The following is a 16709-nucleotide window of genomic DNA, read 5'->3' on the forward strand; positions in this document are numbered from 1 at the left end:
TAATTTTTATGCTTCTTAACAGGAAGAAGACCTCCACACTCCACAGATGAGAGAACAAGGAAAAACTAAAAGACGCGGAGAAGCTCGCATTTCGTGGCCCAAGTTTTCATCCTTTGGAAAAGGGCGAAAATCACGTTTTACAAGGTCTCACAGTTCCTCAGAGGCTGAGGAACAAAGAAAGCTTGAACTCAGCCCAACAACAAGCGACACAGAGTCACCAATAAAAACTCAGGATGCTCTCAAATACAAGAAAAAGCATAAAATAAAACTACCTGGTCTGACAAAGAGAGGCCGGATAAGTTCATCTGAGGAGCAGGACACAGATGTGCAAACTGGACAGATCAGTGGTGACACTCACCACACACAAGAATCTGATATGCTTTCACCTGAGTGCCTTGAAAGCCCCTCAGGAGAAATGCCTGAAGCCTATGTGAAAAAAGATCTGAAAGTAATGAAAGATGTGCAACTTGAAGAAACCAATCTAACGGTCCGTGAAGCTCAACCTATTCAACATAAGGTGGAACTTATCAGTATAGATAGCACTTTGAAAACAGCAGATTTAACTGTGGCTCTAGCAGATCAAGAAAGCCCCTCTCTTATCAAGTCCCCTGAGGGGAAAAAAAAGAAGAAAGAAAGGTCTGAATTAAAAATGAAAATTCTGGGGAAGGATAAATCACACAAGAAAGAAGCAAAAGCAAAATCGTCACCAAAAAGGCTAAAAACACTAGGGGCAAGTTTTGACTTAGCTGATCATCCTGAAAATGAAAAATCTGACTTAATCCCAAACTTTGAGTCACACACAGAAGAAATCCAAGAAAAACACGAAGACAGAAGAACAGGGGAAACTGTCAAACTGACGAAACTCAGTTTGGGTGACGTTGGTGCTGAGGAAATCACAGATGATCCTTATAAGAGACTGGCAAAAAGCAGTGATTTCAGAACCCAACTTCCCAAACGGGAAGAGATTGAGATACCAGGTATGGAGGATAAGTCTGTGAAGACGAGAGCAAAAAGAATTAAAGAACCTAAGGTAAATTATACAGGACAGAATGGAGAATTTCAAGCGGAAACTGTGCAACTGTCAATTGATGTTGACAGTGTGAAAGAGGCAGTTTCTAAATTGCCTGGATATAAGCTGCCTAAAGTTGATACATCTGGCATGCCTATTCCAGAAGAAATTACTGTGATAGATGCAAATGCTCAAAGAATATCAGTGAAAACGCCTACAAAAGTGGTAGACACCAAAACAAAGCATGGAGCAAGTCTTACAAAGTTTGACACAACTTCTTCTCTAGAAATTTCCAAGACTACAGTTAAGCTGTCACAGATCACAACCGGGCAATTAACCTCAGAGGATCTTTTAACTGAAACAACAGTAAAAACTTATAAGGAACATGAAACTAAGAAAAAACAAAGCAGCAAAGAGATTAAAACTGGGACCTATAAAAGAGAAGATATTATAATACCAGGAAAGGAAAGTTTAGAGAAAGTATCTAGTCTTCAGGCACATGTGGCTGATGAAACACGAGGAACAGAGGGTATCAACTCTGAATATGAATCAGATAAGAAATCAAAGAAGGCAAAGATGACAGTGCCTAGCTTTGGGATAGCAAAGCCAGACATAAGAATCCCTAATATTGGAATTGTCTTGCCAAAACAAAATATCTTTCAGCAAAAAGGGGACACAACAAAAGGAGAAAAAGCTGAATTCCTCCGAGAAGTAACGACATCAAAAGATGAAATTAAAAAAGAAAAGGGGCAGAGTGAAGGAGTTGTATGTGAGGTTGTGATTCCTGAACTCGATAGCATTGAATACATTGACTCAGTAGATGGTTCACCAGCCAAAAAGGACAATGGCATTAGGCTTACAGGTTTTGATGTAAATCTTGAGTCAAAAACAAACGTGGATATTTCCCTGGCAAAAAGTGCAGAAACTGAAGAGCATGCAGTTAAATTGCCTCAATTTGGAGCTATTACTACATACATCAGTGTAAATGTGCCCGATGGAGATAAGCCTATAAACACTGATGAAGCTGAGACAAAAACTCTTGAAAGAGAGGGAAAGGGTAGCAAGTTTAAAGTGCCAAATGTTGGTATCTCCATGCCAAGGGCGAAAGGAATAAAAACGGATTCAAGTCTATCAAAGAAAGGTGTAGCTGTGACACCACCGCCTGAGACCGACGTTACACTTGGAAGTGTAGATGTTTGTATTGCAGAACGAATAATGGAGGCAGAAAAATATGACCAGGAAATAAAACATCCTCGGGCAGAAGGTGATTTTGATAGGCAAGGAGGCAAGTTCAAGATGCCAAAGTTAGGAATTGCAATGCCGAAAATAAAAGGGTCTGAATTTGACTTCAGTGCATCAGAGAAAAATGAAGATATGAAACTGTCAGAAACAAAACGGAAGGTGAAACCCTCTGATGCCGAAATTAGAGCTCCTGAAATGAAAGTTGTAGAAAAGTATGTAGACGAATCACCATCAAAATTTAAGATGCCAACGTTCAAGCTACCTAAATTTGGATCTCCTGTGGCCAACACCAGTCATGAAGTACATGATAAATTAAAAGACATTGAAATTTGTGAAACACAGCTGAAATCAACTGAAGGTGTCAATGTTAACATTCCAACACCAAATACTGATATTGTGGGATCATCTATTGATGTGAAAACAGTTGATGTCAAACCACAGACTGGAATTAAAACTAAAATCGATGTAAGTCTTGGGAGTGCAGAAGCTTTCTTTCCCCAGGAAAAGACTGGAGATGAAACCGAAGTACATGAAAGCAAGTTCAAATTGCCAAAATTTGGAATAACAATGCCAAAAGTAAAAGGACCAGAAGTTGATTTTAACTTATTGAAGAGAGATGTAGATGAAACACTTGAAGAAGCCAAAACTGATGCTGAACGTAAAAAACCCTCTGCTCAAATGGAAACCGAAGATCCTGATATTGAAGATCTGACAAAGGACAATGAGAACTCACTTTCAAAATTTAAGATGCCCACATTCAAACTACCAAAATTTGGAGTTGGTATCCCAAGTGCCACAACAGAAATACCTGATTTGGACACAGGTATCAAAATAGAAGGTGCTGATATTAGTATCCCTGAACAGGTTCTTGAAGTGAACATAGCAGCACCCAGCATTGAATTAAAAGAACATGAAGGCAAAGGAAGTAAGTTCAAATTGCCAAGTCTTGGATTTTCTGTCCCTCAAACAAAAGGACCGGACTTTGATTTAAATTCTTCAAAGAAAAGCATAGATATTACTCTTCCAGAAGCTGAAGTCAAACTCCCTGATGTTGAAGTTGAAAAAAATTCTGCTGAGGTTGAAATGAAAATTGAGACTAAGGAAAAAAAAGAATCACTATCAAAGGTTAAGATGCCAACATTCCACTTACCAAAACTTGGCATTGGTATCACAAGTGCAACAGCAAAAGTACCGGATATGGACAAATGTATCAAAATAGATGGTGCTGATATTAGTATCCCCGAAGAGGTTCTTGAAGTTAACATAGCAGCACCCAGCACTGAATTGAAAGAGCCTTCAATCTCCTTGAAAACCAGTGGATATGAACATGAAGTAAAAGGAAGTAAGTTCAAACTGCCAAGTCTTGGATTTTCTGTCCATCAAGACAAAGCGCCTGACATTGATTTAAGCTCATCAAAGCAAGACGTACATATTACACTTCCAGAAGCTACAGCTGAAGTCAAGCTCCATGATGTTGAAGTAGAGAAACCTTCTGTTGAAACTGAAATTGAAGCTCCTGAGTTCAAAGTTGAGACAAAAGACAAGAAAGGATCACCATCAAAGTTTAAGATGCCAACATTCCAATTACCCAAATTTGGCATTGGTATCACAAGTGCAACAGCAGAGGTACCGGATATGGAGAAAGGTATCAAAATAGAAGGTGGTGATATTGAGATTCCTGAAGAGGTTCTTGAAGTTAACATTGCAGCACCCAGCACTGAATTGAAAGAACTTCCAATCTCCTTGGAAACCAGTGAATCTGAATATGATGGAAAAGGAAGTAAGTTCAAGCTGCCAAGTCTTGGATTGTCTGTCCCAAAAAGAAAAGGGCCTGACACTGATTTAAGCTTATCAAAGAAAGATGTAGATGTTACACTTCCAGAAGCTAAAGCTAAAGTCACACTCCCTGATATGGAAGTGGAAACTGAAGCTCCTGAGTTCAAAGTTGAGACAAAAGACAAAAAAGGATCACCATCAAAGTTTAAGATGCCAACATTCAAATTACCCAAATTTGGTGCCCGTGACACAAGTGCAACAGCAGAGGTACCGGATATGGACAAAGGCATAAAAATAGATGGTGGTGATATTAGTATCCCTGAAGAGGTTCTTGAAGTTAACATAGCAGCACCCAGCACTGAATTCAAAGAACCTTCACTCACCCTGAAAACTACAGGAGCTGAACGTGAAGGCAAAGGAAGTAAGTTCAAACTGCCAAGTCTTGGATTGTCTGTCCCTGAAACCAAAGTACCTGACATTGATTTAAGCTTATCGAAGAAAGACGTAGATGTTACATATCCAGAAGCCAAAGCTGAAGCCAAACTCCCTGATTGTGAAGTAGAGAAACCTTCTGTTGAAGTGGAAACTGAAGCTCCTGAGTTCAAAGTTGAGACAAAAGATAAAAAAGGATCACCATCAAAATTTAAGATGCCTACATTCAAATTACCCAAATTTGGCATTGGTATCCCAAGTGCCACAGCAAAAGTACCTGATTTGGACACAGATGTTAAAGTAGATGGTGGTGATATTAGTATCCCTGAGGAGGTTCTTGAAGTCAACATTGCAGCACCCAGCACTGAATTCAAAGAACCTTCACTCACCCTGAAAACTGCAGGAGCTGAACATGAAGGCAAAGGAAGTAAGTTCAAACTGCCAAGTCTTGGATTGTCTGTCCCTCAAGCCAAAGGACCTGACATTGATTTAAGTTTATCAGAGAAAGACGTAGAAGTTACACTTCCAGAAGCCAACGCTGAAGTCAAACTCCGTGATGTTGAAATTGAAAAATCTTCTGTTGAAGTGGAAATTGAAGCTCCTGAGATAAAGATTGAAACAAAGGGAAAGAAAGGATCACCATCAAAGTTTAAGATGCCAACATTCCAACTGCCAAAATTTGGAGTGGGTATCACAAGTACAACAGCAGAGGTACCGGATATGGAGAAAGGCATAAAAATAGATGGTGCTGATATTGAGATTCCTGAAGAGGTTCTTGAAGTTAACATAGCAGCACCCAGCACTGAATTCAAAGAACCTTCACTCACCCTGAAAACTGCAGGAGCTGAACATGAAGGAAAAGGAAGTAAGTTCAAACTGCCAAGTCTTGGATTGTCTGTCCCAAAAACAAAAGGGTCTGACATTGATTTAAGCTTATCGAAGAAAGACGTAAAAGTTACACTTCAAGAAGATAAAGCTGAAGTCAAACTCCCTGATGTTAAAGTAGATGGTGGTGATATGAGTATCCCTGAAGAGGTTCTTAAAGTTAACATAGCAGCACCCAGCACTGAATTCAAAGAACCTTCACTCACCCTGAAAACTACAGGAGCTGAACATGAAGGAAAAGGAAGTAAGTTCAAACTGCCAAGTCTTGGATTGTCTGTCCCTCAAGCCAAAGGACCAGATATCAATTTAAGTTTATCAAAGAAAGATGTTGATGTTACACTTCCAGAAGCCAAAGCTGAAGTCAAACTCCGTGATGTTGAAATTGAAAAACCTTCTGTTGAAGTGGAAATTGAAGCTCCTGAGATAAAGATTGAAACAAAGGGAAAGAAAGGATCACCATCAAAGTTTAAGATGCCAACATTCCAAATTCCAAAATTTGGAGTGGGTGTCACAAGTGCAACAGCAGAGGTACCGGATATGGACAAAGGCATAAAAATAGATGGTGCTGATATTAAGATTCCTGAAGAGGTTCTTGAAGTTGGCGTTGCAGCACCCAGCACTGAATTAAAAGAACCTTCAATCTCCTTGAAAACCAGTGGATATGAACATGAAGTAAAAGGAAGTAAGTTCACACTGCCAAGTCTTGGATTGTCTGTCCCAAAAACCAAAGGGCCTGACATTGATTTAAGCTTATCGAAGAAAGACGTGCATGTTACACTTCCAGAAGCCAAAGCTGAAGTCAAACTCCCTGATGTTGAAGTAGAGAAACCTTCTGTTGAAGTGGAAATTGAAGCTCCTGAGTTCAAAGTTGAGACAAAAGATAAAAAAGGATCACCATCAAAATTTAAGATGCCTACATTCAAATTACCCAGATTTGGCATTGGTATCCCAAGTGGTACAGCAAAAGTACCTGATTTGGACACAGATGTTAAAGTAGAAGGAGCTGATATTAGTATACCTAAAGAGGTTCTTGAAGTTAACATAGCAGCACCCAGCACTGAATTCAAAGAACCTTCACTCACCCTGAAAACTACAGGAGCTGAACATGAAGGAAAAGGAAGTAAGTTCAAACTGCCAAGTCTTGGATTGTCTGTCCCTCAAGCCAAAGGACCAGATATCAATTTAAGTTTATCAAAGAAAGATGTAGATATTACACTTCCAGAAGCCAAAGCTGAAGTCAAGCTCCCTGATGTTGAAGTTGAAAAACCTTCTGTTGAAGTGGAAATTGAAGCTCCTGAGATAAAGATTGAAACAAAGGGAAAGAAAGGATCACCATCAAAGTTTAAGATGCCAACATTCCAATTGCCAAAATTTGGAGTGGGTGTCACAAGTGCAACAGCAGAGGTACCGGATATGGACAAAGGCATAAAAATAGATGGTGCTGATATTGAGATTCCTGAAGAGGTTCTTGAAGTTAACATTGCAGCACCCAGCACTGAATTAAAAGAACCTTCAATCTCCTTGAAAACCAGTGGATCTGAACATGAAGGAAAAGGAAGTAAGTTCAAACTGCCAAGTCTTGGATTGTCTGTCACAAAAACCAAAGGGCCTGACATTGATTTAAGCTTATCAAAGAAAGATGTAGATGCTGCACTTCCAGAAGCTAAAGCTGAAATCAAACTCCCTGATGTTGAAGTAGAGAAACCTTCTGTTGAAGTGGAAATTGAAGCTCCTGAGTTCAAAGTTGAGACAAAAGACAAAAAAGGATCACCATCAAAGTTTAAGATGCCTACATTCAAATTACCCAGATTTGGCATTGGTATCCCAAGTGCCACAGCAAAAGTACCTGATTTGGACACGGATGTTAAAGTAGATGGTGGTGATATGAGTATCCCTGAAGAGGTTCTTAAAGTTAACATAGCAGCACCCAGCACTGAATTCAAAGAACCTTCACTCACCCTGAAAACTACAGGAGCTGAACATGAAGGAAAAGGAAGTAAGTTCAAACTGCCAAGTCTTGGATTGTCTGTCCCTCAAGCCAAAGGACCAGATATCAATTTAAGTTTATCAAAGAAAGATGTTGATGTTACACTTCCAGAAGCCAAAGCTGAAGTCAAACTCCGTGATGTTGAAATTGAAAAACCTTCTGTTGAAGTGGAAATTGAAGCTCCTGAGATAAAGATTGAAACAAAGGGAAAGAAAGGATCACCATCAAAGTTTAAGATGCCAACATTCCAAATTCCAAAATTTGGAGTTGGTGTCACAAGTGCAACAGCAGAGGTACCGGATATGGACAAAGGCATAAAAATAGATGGTGCTGATATTGAGATTCCTGAAGAGGTTCTTGAAGTTAACATAGCAGCACCCAGCACTGAATTAAAAGAACCTTCACTCACCCTGAAAACTGCAGGAGCTGAACATGAAGGAAAAGGAAGTAAGTTCAAACTGCCAAGTCTTGGATTGTCTGTCGCAAAAACCAAAGGGCCTGACATTGATTTAAGCTTAACGAAGAAAGATGTAGATGCTGCACTTCCAGAAGCTAAAGCTGAAGTCAAACTCCCTGATGTTGAAGTAGAGAAACCTTCTGTTGAAATTGAAGCTCCTGAGTTCAAAGTTGAGACAAAAGATAAAAAAGGATCACCATCAAAATTTAAGATGCCTACATTCAAATTACCCAGATTTGGCATTGGTATCCCAAGTGGTACAGCAAAAGTACCTGATTTGGACACAGATGTTAAAGTAGATGGTGGTGATATTAGTATCCCTGAAGAGGTTCTTGAAGTCAACATAGCAGCACCCAGCACTGAATTCAAAGAACCTTCACTCACCCTGAAAACTGCAGGAGCTGAACATGAAGGAAAAGGAAGTAAGTTCAAACTGCCAAGTCTTGGATTGTCTGTCCCTCAAGCCAAAGGACCAGATATCGATTTAAGTTTATCGAAGAAAGATGTTGATGTTACACTTCCAGAAGCCAAAGCTGAAGTCAAACTCCGTGATGTTGAAATTGAAAAACCTTCTGTTGAAGTGGAAATTGAAGCTCCTGAGATAAAGACAGAAACAAAGGGAAAGAAAGGATCACCATCAAAGTTTAAGATGCCAACATTCCAATTGCCAAAATTTGGAGTGGGTGTCACAAGTGCAACAGCAGAGGTACCGGATATGGACAAAGGCATAAAAATAGATGGTGCTGATATTGAGATTCCTGAAGAGGTTCTTGAAGTTAACATTGCAGCACCCAGCACTGAATTAAAAGAACCTTCAATCTCCTTGAAAACCAGTGGATCTGAACATGAAGGAAAAGGAAGTAAGTTCAAACTGCCAAGTCTTGGATTGTCTGTCACAAAAACCAAAGGGCCTGACATTGATTTAAGCTTATCAAAGAAAGATGTAGATGCTGCACTTCCAGAAGCTAAAGCTGAAATCAAACTCCCTGATGTTGAAGTAGAGAAACCTTCTGTTGAAGTGGAAATTGAAGCTCCTGAGTTCAAAGTTGAGACAAAAGACAAAAAAGGATCACCATCAAAGTTTAAGATGCCTACATTCAAATTACCCAGATTTGGCATTGGTATCCCAAGTGCCACAGCAAAAGTACCTGATTTGGACACGGATGTTAAAGTAGATGGTGGTGATATGAGTATCCCTGAAGAGGTTCTTAAAGTTAACATAGCAGCACCCAGCACTGAATTCAAAGAACCTTCACTCACCCTGAAAACTACAGGAGCTGAACATGAAGGAAAAGGAAGTAAGTTCAAACTGCCAAGTCTTGGATTGTCTGTCCCTCAAGCCAAAGGACCAGATATCAATTTAAGTTTATCAAAGAAAGATGTTGATGTTACACTTCCAGAAGCCAAAGCTGAAGTCAAACTCCGTGATGTTGAAATTGAAAAACCTTCTGTTGAAGTGGAAATTGAAGCTCCTGAGATAAAGATTGAAACAAAGGGAAAGAAAGGATCACCATCAAAGTTTAAGATGCCAACATTCCAAATTCCAAAATTTGGAGTTGGTGTCACAAGTGCAACAGCAGAGGTACCGGATATGGACAAAGGCATAAAAATAGATGGTGCTGATATTGAGATTCCTGAAGAGGTTCTTGAAGTTAACATAGCAGCACCCAGCACTGAATTAAAAGAACCTTCACTCACCCTGAAAACTGCAGGAGCTGAACATGAAGGAAAAGGAAGTAAGTTCAAACTGCCAAGTCTTGGATTGTCTGTCGCAAAAACCAAAGGGCCTGACATTGATTTAAGCTTAACGAAGAAAGATGTAGATGCTGCACTTCCAGAAGCTAAAGCTGAAGTCAAACTCCCTGATGTTGAAGTAGAGAAACCTTCTGTTGAAATTGAAGCTCCTGAGTTCAAAGTTGAGACAAAAGATAAAAAAGGATCACCATCAAAATTTAAGATGCCTACATTCAAATTACCCAGATTTGGCATTGGTATCCCAAGTGGTACAGCAAAAGTACCTGATTTGGACACAGATGTTAAAGTAGATGGTGGTGATATTAGTATCCCTGAAGAGGTTCTTGAAGTCAACATAGCAGCACCCAGCACTGAATTCAAAGAACCTTCACTCACCCTGAAAACTGCAGGAGCTGAACATGAAGGAAAAGGAAGTAAGTTCAAACTGCCAAGTCTTGGATTGTCTGTCCCTCAAGCCAAAGGACCAGATATCAATTTAAGTTTATCAAAGAAAGATGTAGATATTACACTTCCAGAAGCCAAAGCTGAAGTCAAGCTCCCTGATGTTGAAGTTGAAAAACCTTCTGTTGAAGTGGAAATTGAAGCTCCTGAGATAAAGATTGAAACAAAGGGAAAGAAAGGATCACCATCAAAGTTTAAGATGCCAACATTCCAATTGCCAAAATTTGGAGTGGGTGTCACAAGTGCAACAGCAGAGGTACCGGATATGGACAAAGGCATAAAAATAGATGGTGCTGATATTGAGATTCCTGAAGAGGTTCTTGAAGTTAACATTGCAGCACCCAGCACTGAATTAAAAGAACCTTCAATCTCCTTGAAAACCAGTGGATCTGAACATGAAGGAAAAGGAAGTAAGTTCAAACTGCCAAGTCTTGGATTGTCTGTCACAAAAACCAAAGGGCCTGACATTGATTTAAGCTTATCAAAGAAAGATGTAGATGCTGCACTTCCAGAAGCTAAAGCTGAAATCAAACTCCCTGATGTTGAAGTAGAGAAACCTTCTGTTGAAGTGGAAATTGAAGCTCCTGAGTTCAAAGTTGAGACAAAAGACAAAAAAGGATCACCATCAAAGTTTAAGATGCCTACATTCAAATTACCCAGATTTGGCATTGGTATCCCAAGTGCCACAGCAAAAGTACCTGATTTGGACACGGATGTTAAAGTAGATGGTGGTGATATGAGTATCCCTGAAGAGGTTCTTAAAGTTAACATAGCAGCACCCAGCACTGAATTCAAAGAACCTTCACTCACCCTGAAAACTACAGGAGCTGAACATGAAGGAAAAGGAAGTAAGTTCAAACTGCCAAGTCTTGGATTGTCTGTCCCTCAAGCCAAAGGACCAGATATCAATTTAAGTTTATCAAAGAAAGATGTTGATGTTACACTTCCAGAAGCCAAAGCTGAAGTCAAACTCCGTGATGTTGAAATTGAAAAACCTTGTGTTGAAGTGGAAATTGAAGCTCCTGAGATAAAGATTGAAACAAAGGGAAAGAAAGGATCACCATCAAAGTTTAAGATGCCAACATTCCAAATTCCAAAATTTGGAGTGGGTGTCACAAGTTCAACAGCAGAGGTACCGGATATGGACAAAGGCATAAAAATAGATGGTGCTGATATTGAGATTCCTGAAGAGGTTCTTGAAGTTGGCGTTGCAGCACCCAGCACTGAATTAAAAGAACCTTCAATCTCCTTGAAAACCAGTGGATCTGAACATGAAGGAAAAGGAAGTAAGTTCAAACTGCCAAGTCTTGGATTGTCTGTCGCAAAAACCAAAGGGCCTGACATTGATTTAAGCTTAACGAAGAAAGATGTAGATGCTGCACTTCCAGAAGCTAAAGCTGAAGTCAAACTCCCTGATGTTGAAGTAGAGAAACCTTCTGTTGAAATTGAAGCTCCTGAGTTCAAAGTTGAGACAAAAGATAAAAAAGGATCACCATCAAAATTTAAGATGCCTACATTCAAATTACCCAGATTTGGCATTGGTATCCCAAGTGGTACAGCAAAAGTACCTGATTTGGACACGGATGTTAAAGTAGATGGTGGTGATATTAGTATCCCTGAAGAGGTTCTTGAAGTCAACATTGCAGCACCCAGCACTGAATTCAAAGAACCTTCACTCACCCTGAAAACTGCAGGAGCTGAACATGAAGGAAAAGGAAGTAAGTTCAAACTGCCAAGTCTTGGATTGTCTGTCCCTCCAACAAAAGGGCCTGACATTGATTTAAGTTTATCAAAGAAAGATGTTGATGTTACACTTCCAGAAGCCAAAGCTGAAGTCAAACTCCGTGATGTTGAAATTGAAAAACCTTGTGTTGAAGTGGAAATTGAAGCTCCTGAGATAAAGACAGAAACAAAGGGAAAGAAAGGATCACCATCAAAGTTTAAGATGCCAACATTCCAAATTCCAAAATTTGGAGTGGGTGTCACAAGTGCAACAGCAGAGGTACCGGATATGGACAAAGGCATAAAAATAGATGGTGCTGATATTAAGATTCCTGAAGAGGTTCTTGAAGTTGGCGTTGCAGCACCCAGCACTGAATTAAAAGAACCTTCAATCTCCTTGAAAACCAGTGGATATGAACATGAAGTAAAAGGAAGTAAGTTCACACTGCCAAGTCTTGGATTGTCTGTCGCAAAAACCAAAGGGCCTGACATTGATTTAAGCTTATCGAAGAAAGACGTGCATGTTACACTTCCAGAAGCCAAAGCTGAAGTCAAACTCCCTGATGTTGAAGTAGAGAAACCTTCTGTTGAAGTGGAAATTGAAGCTCCTGAGTTCAAAGTTGAGACAAAAGATAAAAAAGGATCACCATCAAAATTTAAGATGCCTACATTCAAATTACCCAGATTTGGCATTGGTATCCCAAGTGGTACAGCAAAAGTACCTGATTTGGACACGGATGTTAAAGTAGATGGTGGTGATATTAGTATCCCTGAAGAGGTTCTTGAAGTCAACATTGCAGCACCCAGCACTGAATTCAAAGAACCTTCACTCACCCTGAAAACTGCAGGAGCTGAACATGAAGGAAAAGGAAGTAAGTTCAAACTGCCAAGTCTTGGATTGTCTGTCCCTCAAACAAAAGGGCCTGACATTGATTTAAGTTTATCAAAGAAAGATGTAGATGTTACACTTCCAGAAGCCAAAGCTGAAGTCAAGCTCCCTGATGTTGAAATTGAAAAACCTTCTGTTGAAGTTGGAATTGAAGCTCCTGAGATAAAGATTGAAACAAAGGGAAAGAAAGGATCACCATCAAAGTTTAAGATGCCAACATTCCAAATTCCAAAATTTGGAGTTGGTGTCACAAGTTCAACAGCAGAGGCACCGGATATGGACAAAGGTATGAAAATAGATGGTGCTGATATTGAGATTCCTGAAGAGGTTCTTGAAGTTGGCGTTGCAGTACCCAGCACTGAATTAAAAGAACCTTCAATCTCCTTGAAAACCAGTGGATATGAACATGAAGTAAAAGGAAGTAAGTTCAAACTGCCAAGTCTTGGATTGTCTTTCCCTCAAACAAAAGGGCCTGACATTGATTTAAGCTTATCGAAGAAAGATGTAGATGTTACAGTTCCAAAAGCCAAAGCTGACAAAGCTGGTAAGGCCCCTGAGGAAGACATCAGCATTGATGTTCCCGGAGTTGATGTCATACTACCAGAAGTCAAAACAGATGTACATCTTCCAGATACCGACCTTAAAGAATCCTCACATATTATCATAGAGGGGGGAACCGATACAAACCTTGAGGCTAAATTGAAAAAGCCAAGATTTTCATTGCCAAAATTTTCATTTTCCAAGCAAAGTGTAAAAGACCCTGAAGTCGATATCAGTCTCCCAAAAACTGATGTTATTTTTCTGCAAGGTGATATAGTCAAACAACCTGACAATGAGTTCAGTATGGAAGTAAGTGATGTGAATAAAGGAATTAAAATTGATGCAGCACCCGGCATTGACTCTGAAGGTTTAGCTGTAGATGTGAAAGCTAAAGGAGGTGAGATATCTGGAAGCAAGTTTAAAATGCCAAATCTGGCCATCTCAATGACCAAAGTTAAAAGTCCTGAAACAGATTTAAGTTTATCAAAGAAAGATGTTGATATTTCCTTACCAGAGGTAACAGCTGACATCAAACTACTCCATATTGAAGGCAAAGAAACTGAGGGTTCTACTTCATTACCGGAAACACCTACAATTGAGGCCGAAGTCAAGTCAAAACGACCAAGTTGGACATTTCCAAAATTTTCCTTTTCAAGGACAGCCGATAAGGCCCCAGCTATTGATGTCAAAATTGAAACACCCAAAGCTGAGATTATATCAAGCAAAACAGAAGTCTGTCTAGCAGAAGCTGAAATCAAAGGACCTTCAATGGAAGAACCACCTGCTGAAGAAACTGAAACAAACTTGAAAAAACCTAAATTTTCACTTCCGAGATTTTCTTTTTCAAAGTCAAGTATTAAAGAATCGGAGTTAAGTGATGAGCTTCCACAAGCTGATGTTTCTGTTTCAGAGGGAGAAATAAAAGTTAAACAACCTGAAATGGAAATTAAAGCTCCTGAGAAAGAAGCTGGGCAAGGAAGCCCATTTAAGTTCCCAAATTTAGGCATTGTACAAACAAAACCAAAAGGACCTGAAGTGGATTTAAAATCATCAATAAACAATGTTGACAGCAAACGGCCAGAAATAAAAGCAGAGGTCAAAATCTCAGAAGAAGTCAAACAATCGTCATCTAGTTTGGGAATCAAGTCTTCTGAGACAAAAGCAAAATCAAAAGATGCTGAAGGATCCCCTTTAAAAGAAAAAATTTCACCACTGAAAATGCCAAAATTTAGCAGTGCTTCCTTTGACGTTACCATGGAAGCACCCAAAACAGGAAAAGTAATTGACATTCATGGATCTAAACCTAAGGAGGATATTTCTGTCACCGACAAAGATTCGATTGTTAATATTAAAATGGATTATTCCAAAGGTATAATATCAGACTCCGAAACACCCAAGACTGAGACTGATGTTGTGGGTCTTCCATCACCAAGTAAATTCAAACTACCATCTTTTAAAATGCCCAGGCTTAGCTTCTCAAAGTCTAAACCTGAAGAGGAACAGCTTCCTGCTGAAATAGAAGATAAAGAAGCTCAACTGGAAATGGAAGTTGAAACAAAAGGAGAAAGTAAATCACCAAAAATGATTCTGACATCATTTGGTGAGATCCTAAAGACTATTGATGTTGAATTTGATGTTCCAAAAGCAGACCAAGTTGAAGAAAATCTTGTAGTCTCAAAAGAAGTTCAAGAAATAGGCGAACATGCTGGAAAGCAATTAGAAGCAAAGGAAAAAGGAGCAAGTACCATACAAGATATTTCCAAGAGTCCCGAGAGGACAGGTTGGTTTAAATTTCCTAAGTTTGGCCTGTCTTCCCCTTCAGAAGCCCCCAGTGCTCCTGAGAAATGTGAACAAAAGGATGAAAAGAGTCCAGTAGGGGGAATGGGGGACGAGGAAATTAGCCCCACCTTTTCTGTCCAATCATCGGATGCCTTCGCTGATATAAGTTCTGCAGTCACAAGTGAGCATGTTGGCCCATCCATATCTTCCCCAACAAAGGTAACTGTCAAATATTCTGATCCAAATGTTGCTACTGAGCTTGAAGAGACACACAGTAACATCTTTACTTCGGCCACGAGGACTGAACTGATCTCAGTTCAGCCTAACTTACCGGAGAAAATCACTATTCTGTCCTCTGGAATATCATCGTCATCAGAAGACACGTGCAGATTGGAATCGGGAAAACTACACGTCATTACAACAAATATACAAGCAACCCCAGAAGCACAGCATGCCCAGTTACTAACTGATATTGAAGCTGAATTAGCTGAAGGCCTTCCCTTAAAATCAGAAGCTAATGAAACTACATCATGGACTGTGGAAGGCTCAGACAGTGGCAACAGAGCGGTGTTTGAGAGGCACTTAGTGACGAAAACCTCAACTGAAAGAAGTGAAAGCAGAGAGACAATTGTTTTAACCAAACAAATTACTCATGTATTTGACTCTTCTGAGCCCATCTCTGGTGAGACAGCGTCATCTATACAGCGACTGAGAGACTCTGTGCACTCTGAGAAAATGAGGTTCTTTGACGATGCTGAGAAGTGAGGCAACTGGAAATAATTCATGTGTAAAGATACTATTTCTCTTTGCCTAGACCTGAATGTCAGAGGAGACAAGTGAATGAAAACATGCTGGAAACTGGGAAAGGAAGTTAGCATGTTTAACTTACCGATCACAGAGAACAATCTGTCAGTGTTCAGGCATTACAACATGATGGTGATGTGCTGTGCTATGATGCTGACCTACAAAAAAAATATGCATTCCTGTAATTCACGCTGACAGTCTGTTGAAGATACTAACAATGTGTATAACTGTGTCCTTACTTCAAATTGTAGCAAGGCCTTAGCAAATATCCTTGCTCAAGATGCAGAATGTTTGACTTTTGCTTACCAAAATCTCTAAAACTCATTTTGCAGTTTTTCACTATTGACTAATTTACTTGTGTGTGTACTTTACAAAATGATAATCACCAGTGCCGTCAACTAAAATTTCTGACTGTTTGAGACTGATGCAAAAATCAATTTATTTTACTGACATTCCAAATTGTGTTTACAGTAATTTCACTATAACGCTTACAGTATATACAAACTACAATAGCATAATGCAGTTAAGATAGAACAAAGAATATGTACGTATTGCACCAAGATACTGTTGTCGCTGTAGCTAAAATGTAAAGAGACAATAGCAATGCAAAGCTGAAATGAAAAGCGTATGATCAAACAGAGCAAATGTACTGCTAAAACTATATTTTTTATTAATACTTTGCTACTTTGAACCTAATTTGCCACACTAGAAATCTGTCTGGACTCTGTTTTCTTTCCATATCTCTGTACAAAGTGGGGCTATTGAACCGGCTATATAAATAGCTTTTAATGACCTTTGAAATTTTATTGGATAACTGCTCGTGTTTGTATTCTGATAGGCTTTAACTTAACTTGTTTGCAAAGTTATAGACAATAAATGCTATTATATCCAAAACTATGTTCGTGTGTGTGTTTGTGTGTCTATAGTGAAATTAATAAAAAGCACAGTTTTCAATCTGTAGTCAATATGTTTGCACACTAGATGGAGACAA

At 39.4% G+C, this 16709-nt stretch overlaps 1 protein-coding gene across 1 annotated transcript in view; it reads left to right on the forward strand.

The window, feature by feature from the left end:
• Positions 1–16615, forward strand: part of LOC309695080 (uncharacterized protein) — a 28475-nt gene extending 11860 nt beyond the window's left edge. Inside the window, exon 7 of the mRNA XM_082515506.1 lies at positions 23–16615. Coding sequence (XP_082371632.1) covers positions 23–15679 — 15657 coding nt within the window. The 3' untranslated portion in view covers positions 15680–16615. The remainder of the gene's footprint in view (positions 1–22) is intronic.
• Positions 16616–16709: the final 94 nt, after the last annotated feature.

The sequence above is a fragment of the Aulonocara stuartgranti genome (genome assembly GCF_965226115.1).
Source record: "Aulonocara stuartgranti genome assembly, chromosome: 19".
NCBI classification, from domain to species: Eukaryota; Metazoa; Chordata; class Actinopteri; order Cichliformes; family Cichlidae; genus Aulonocara; species Aulonocara stuartgranti.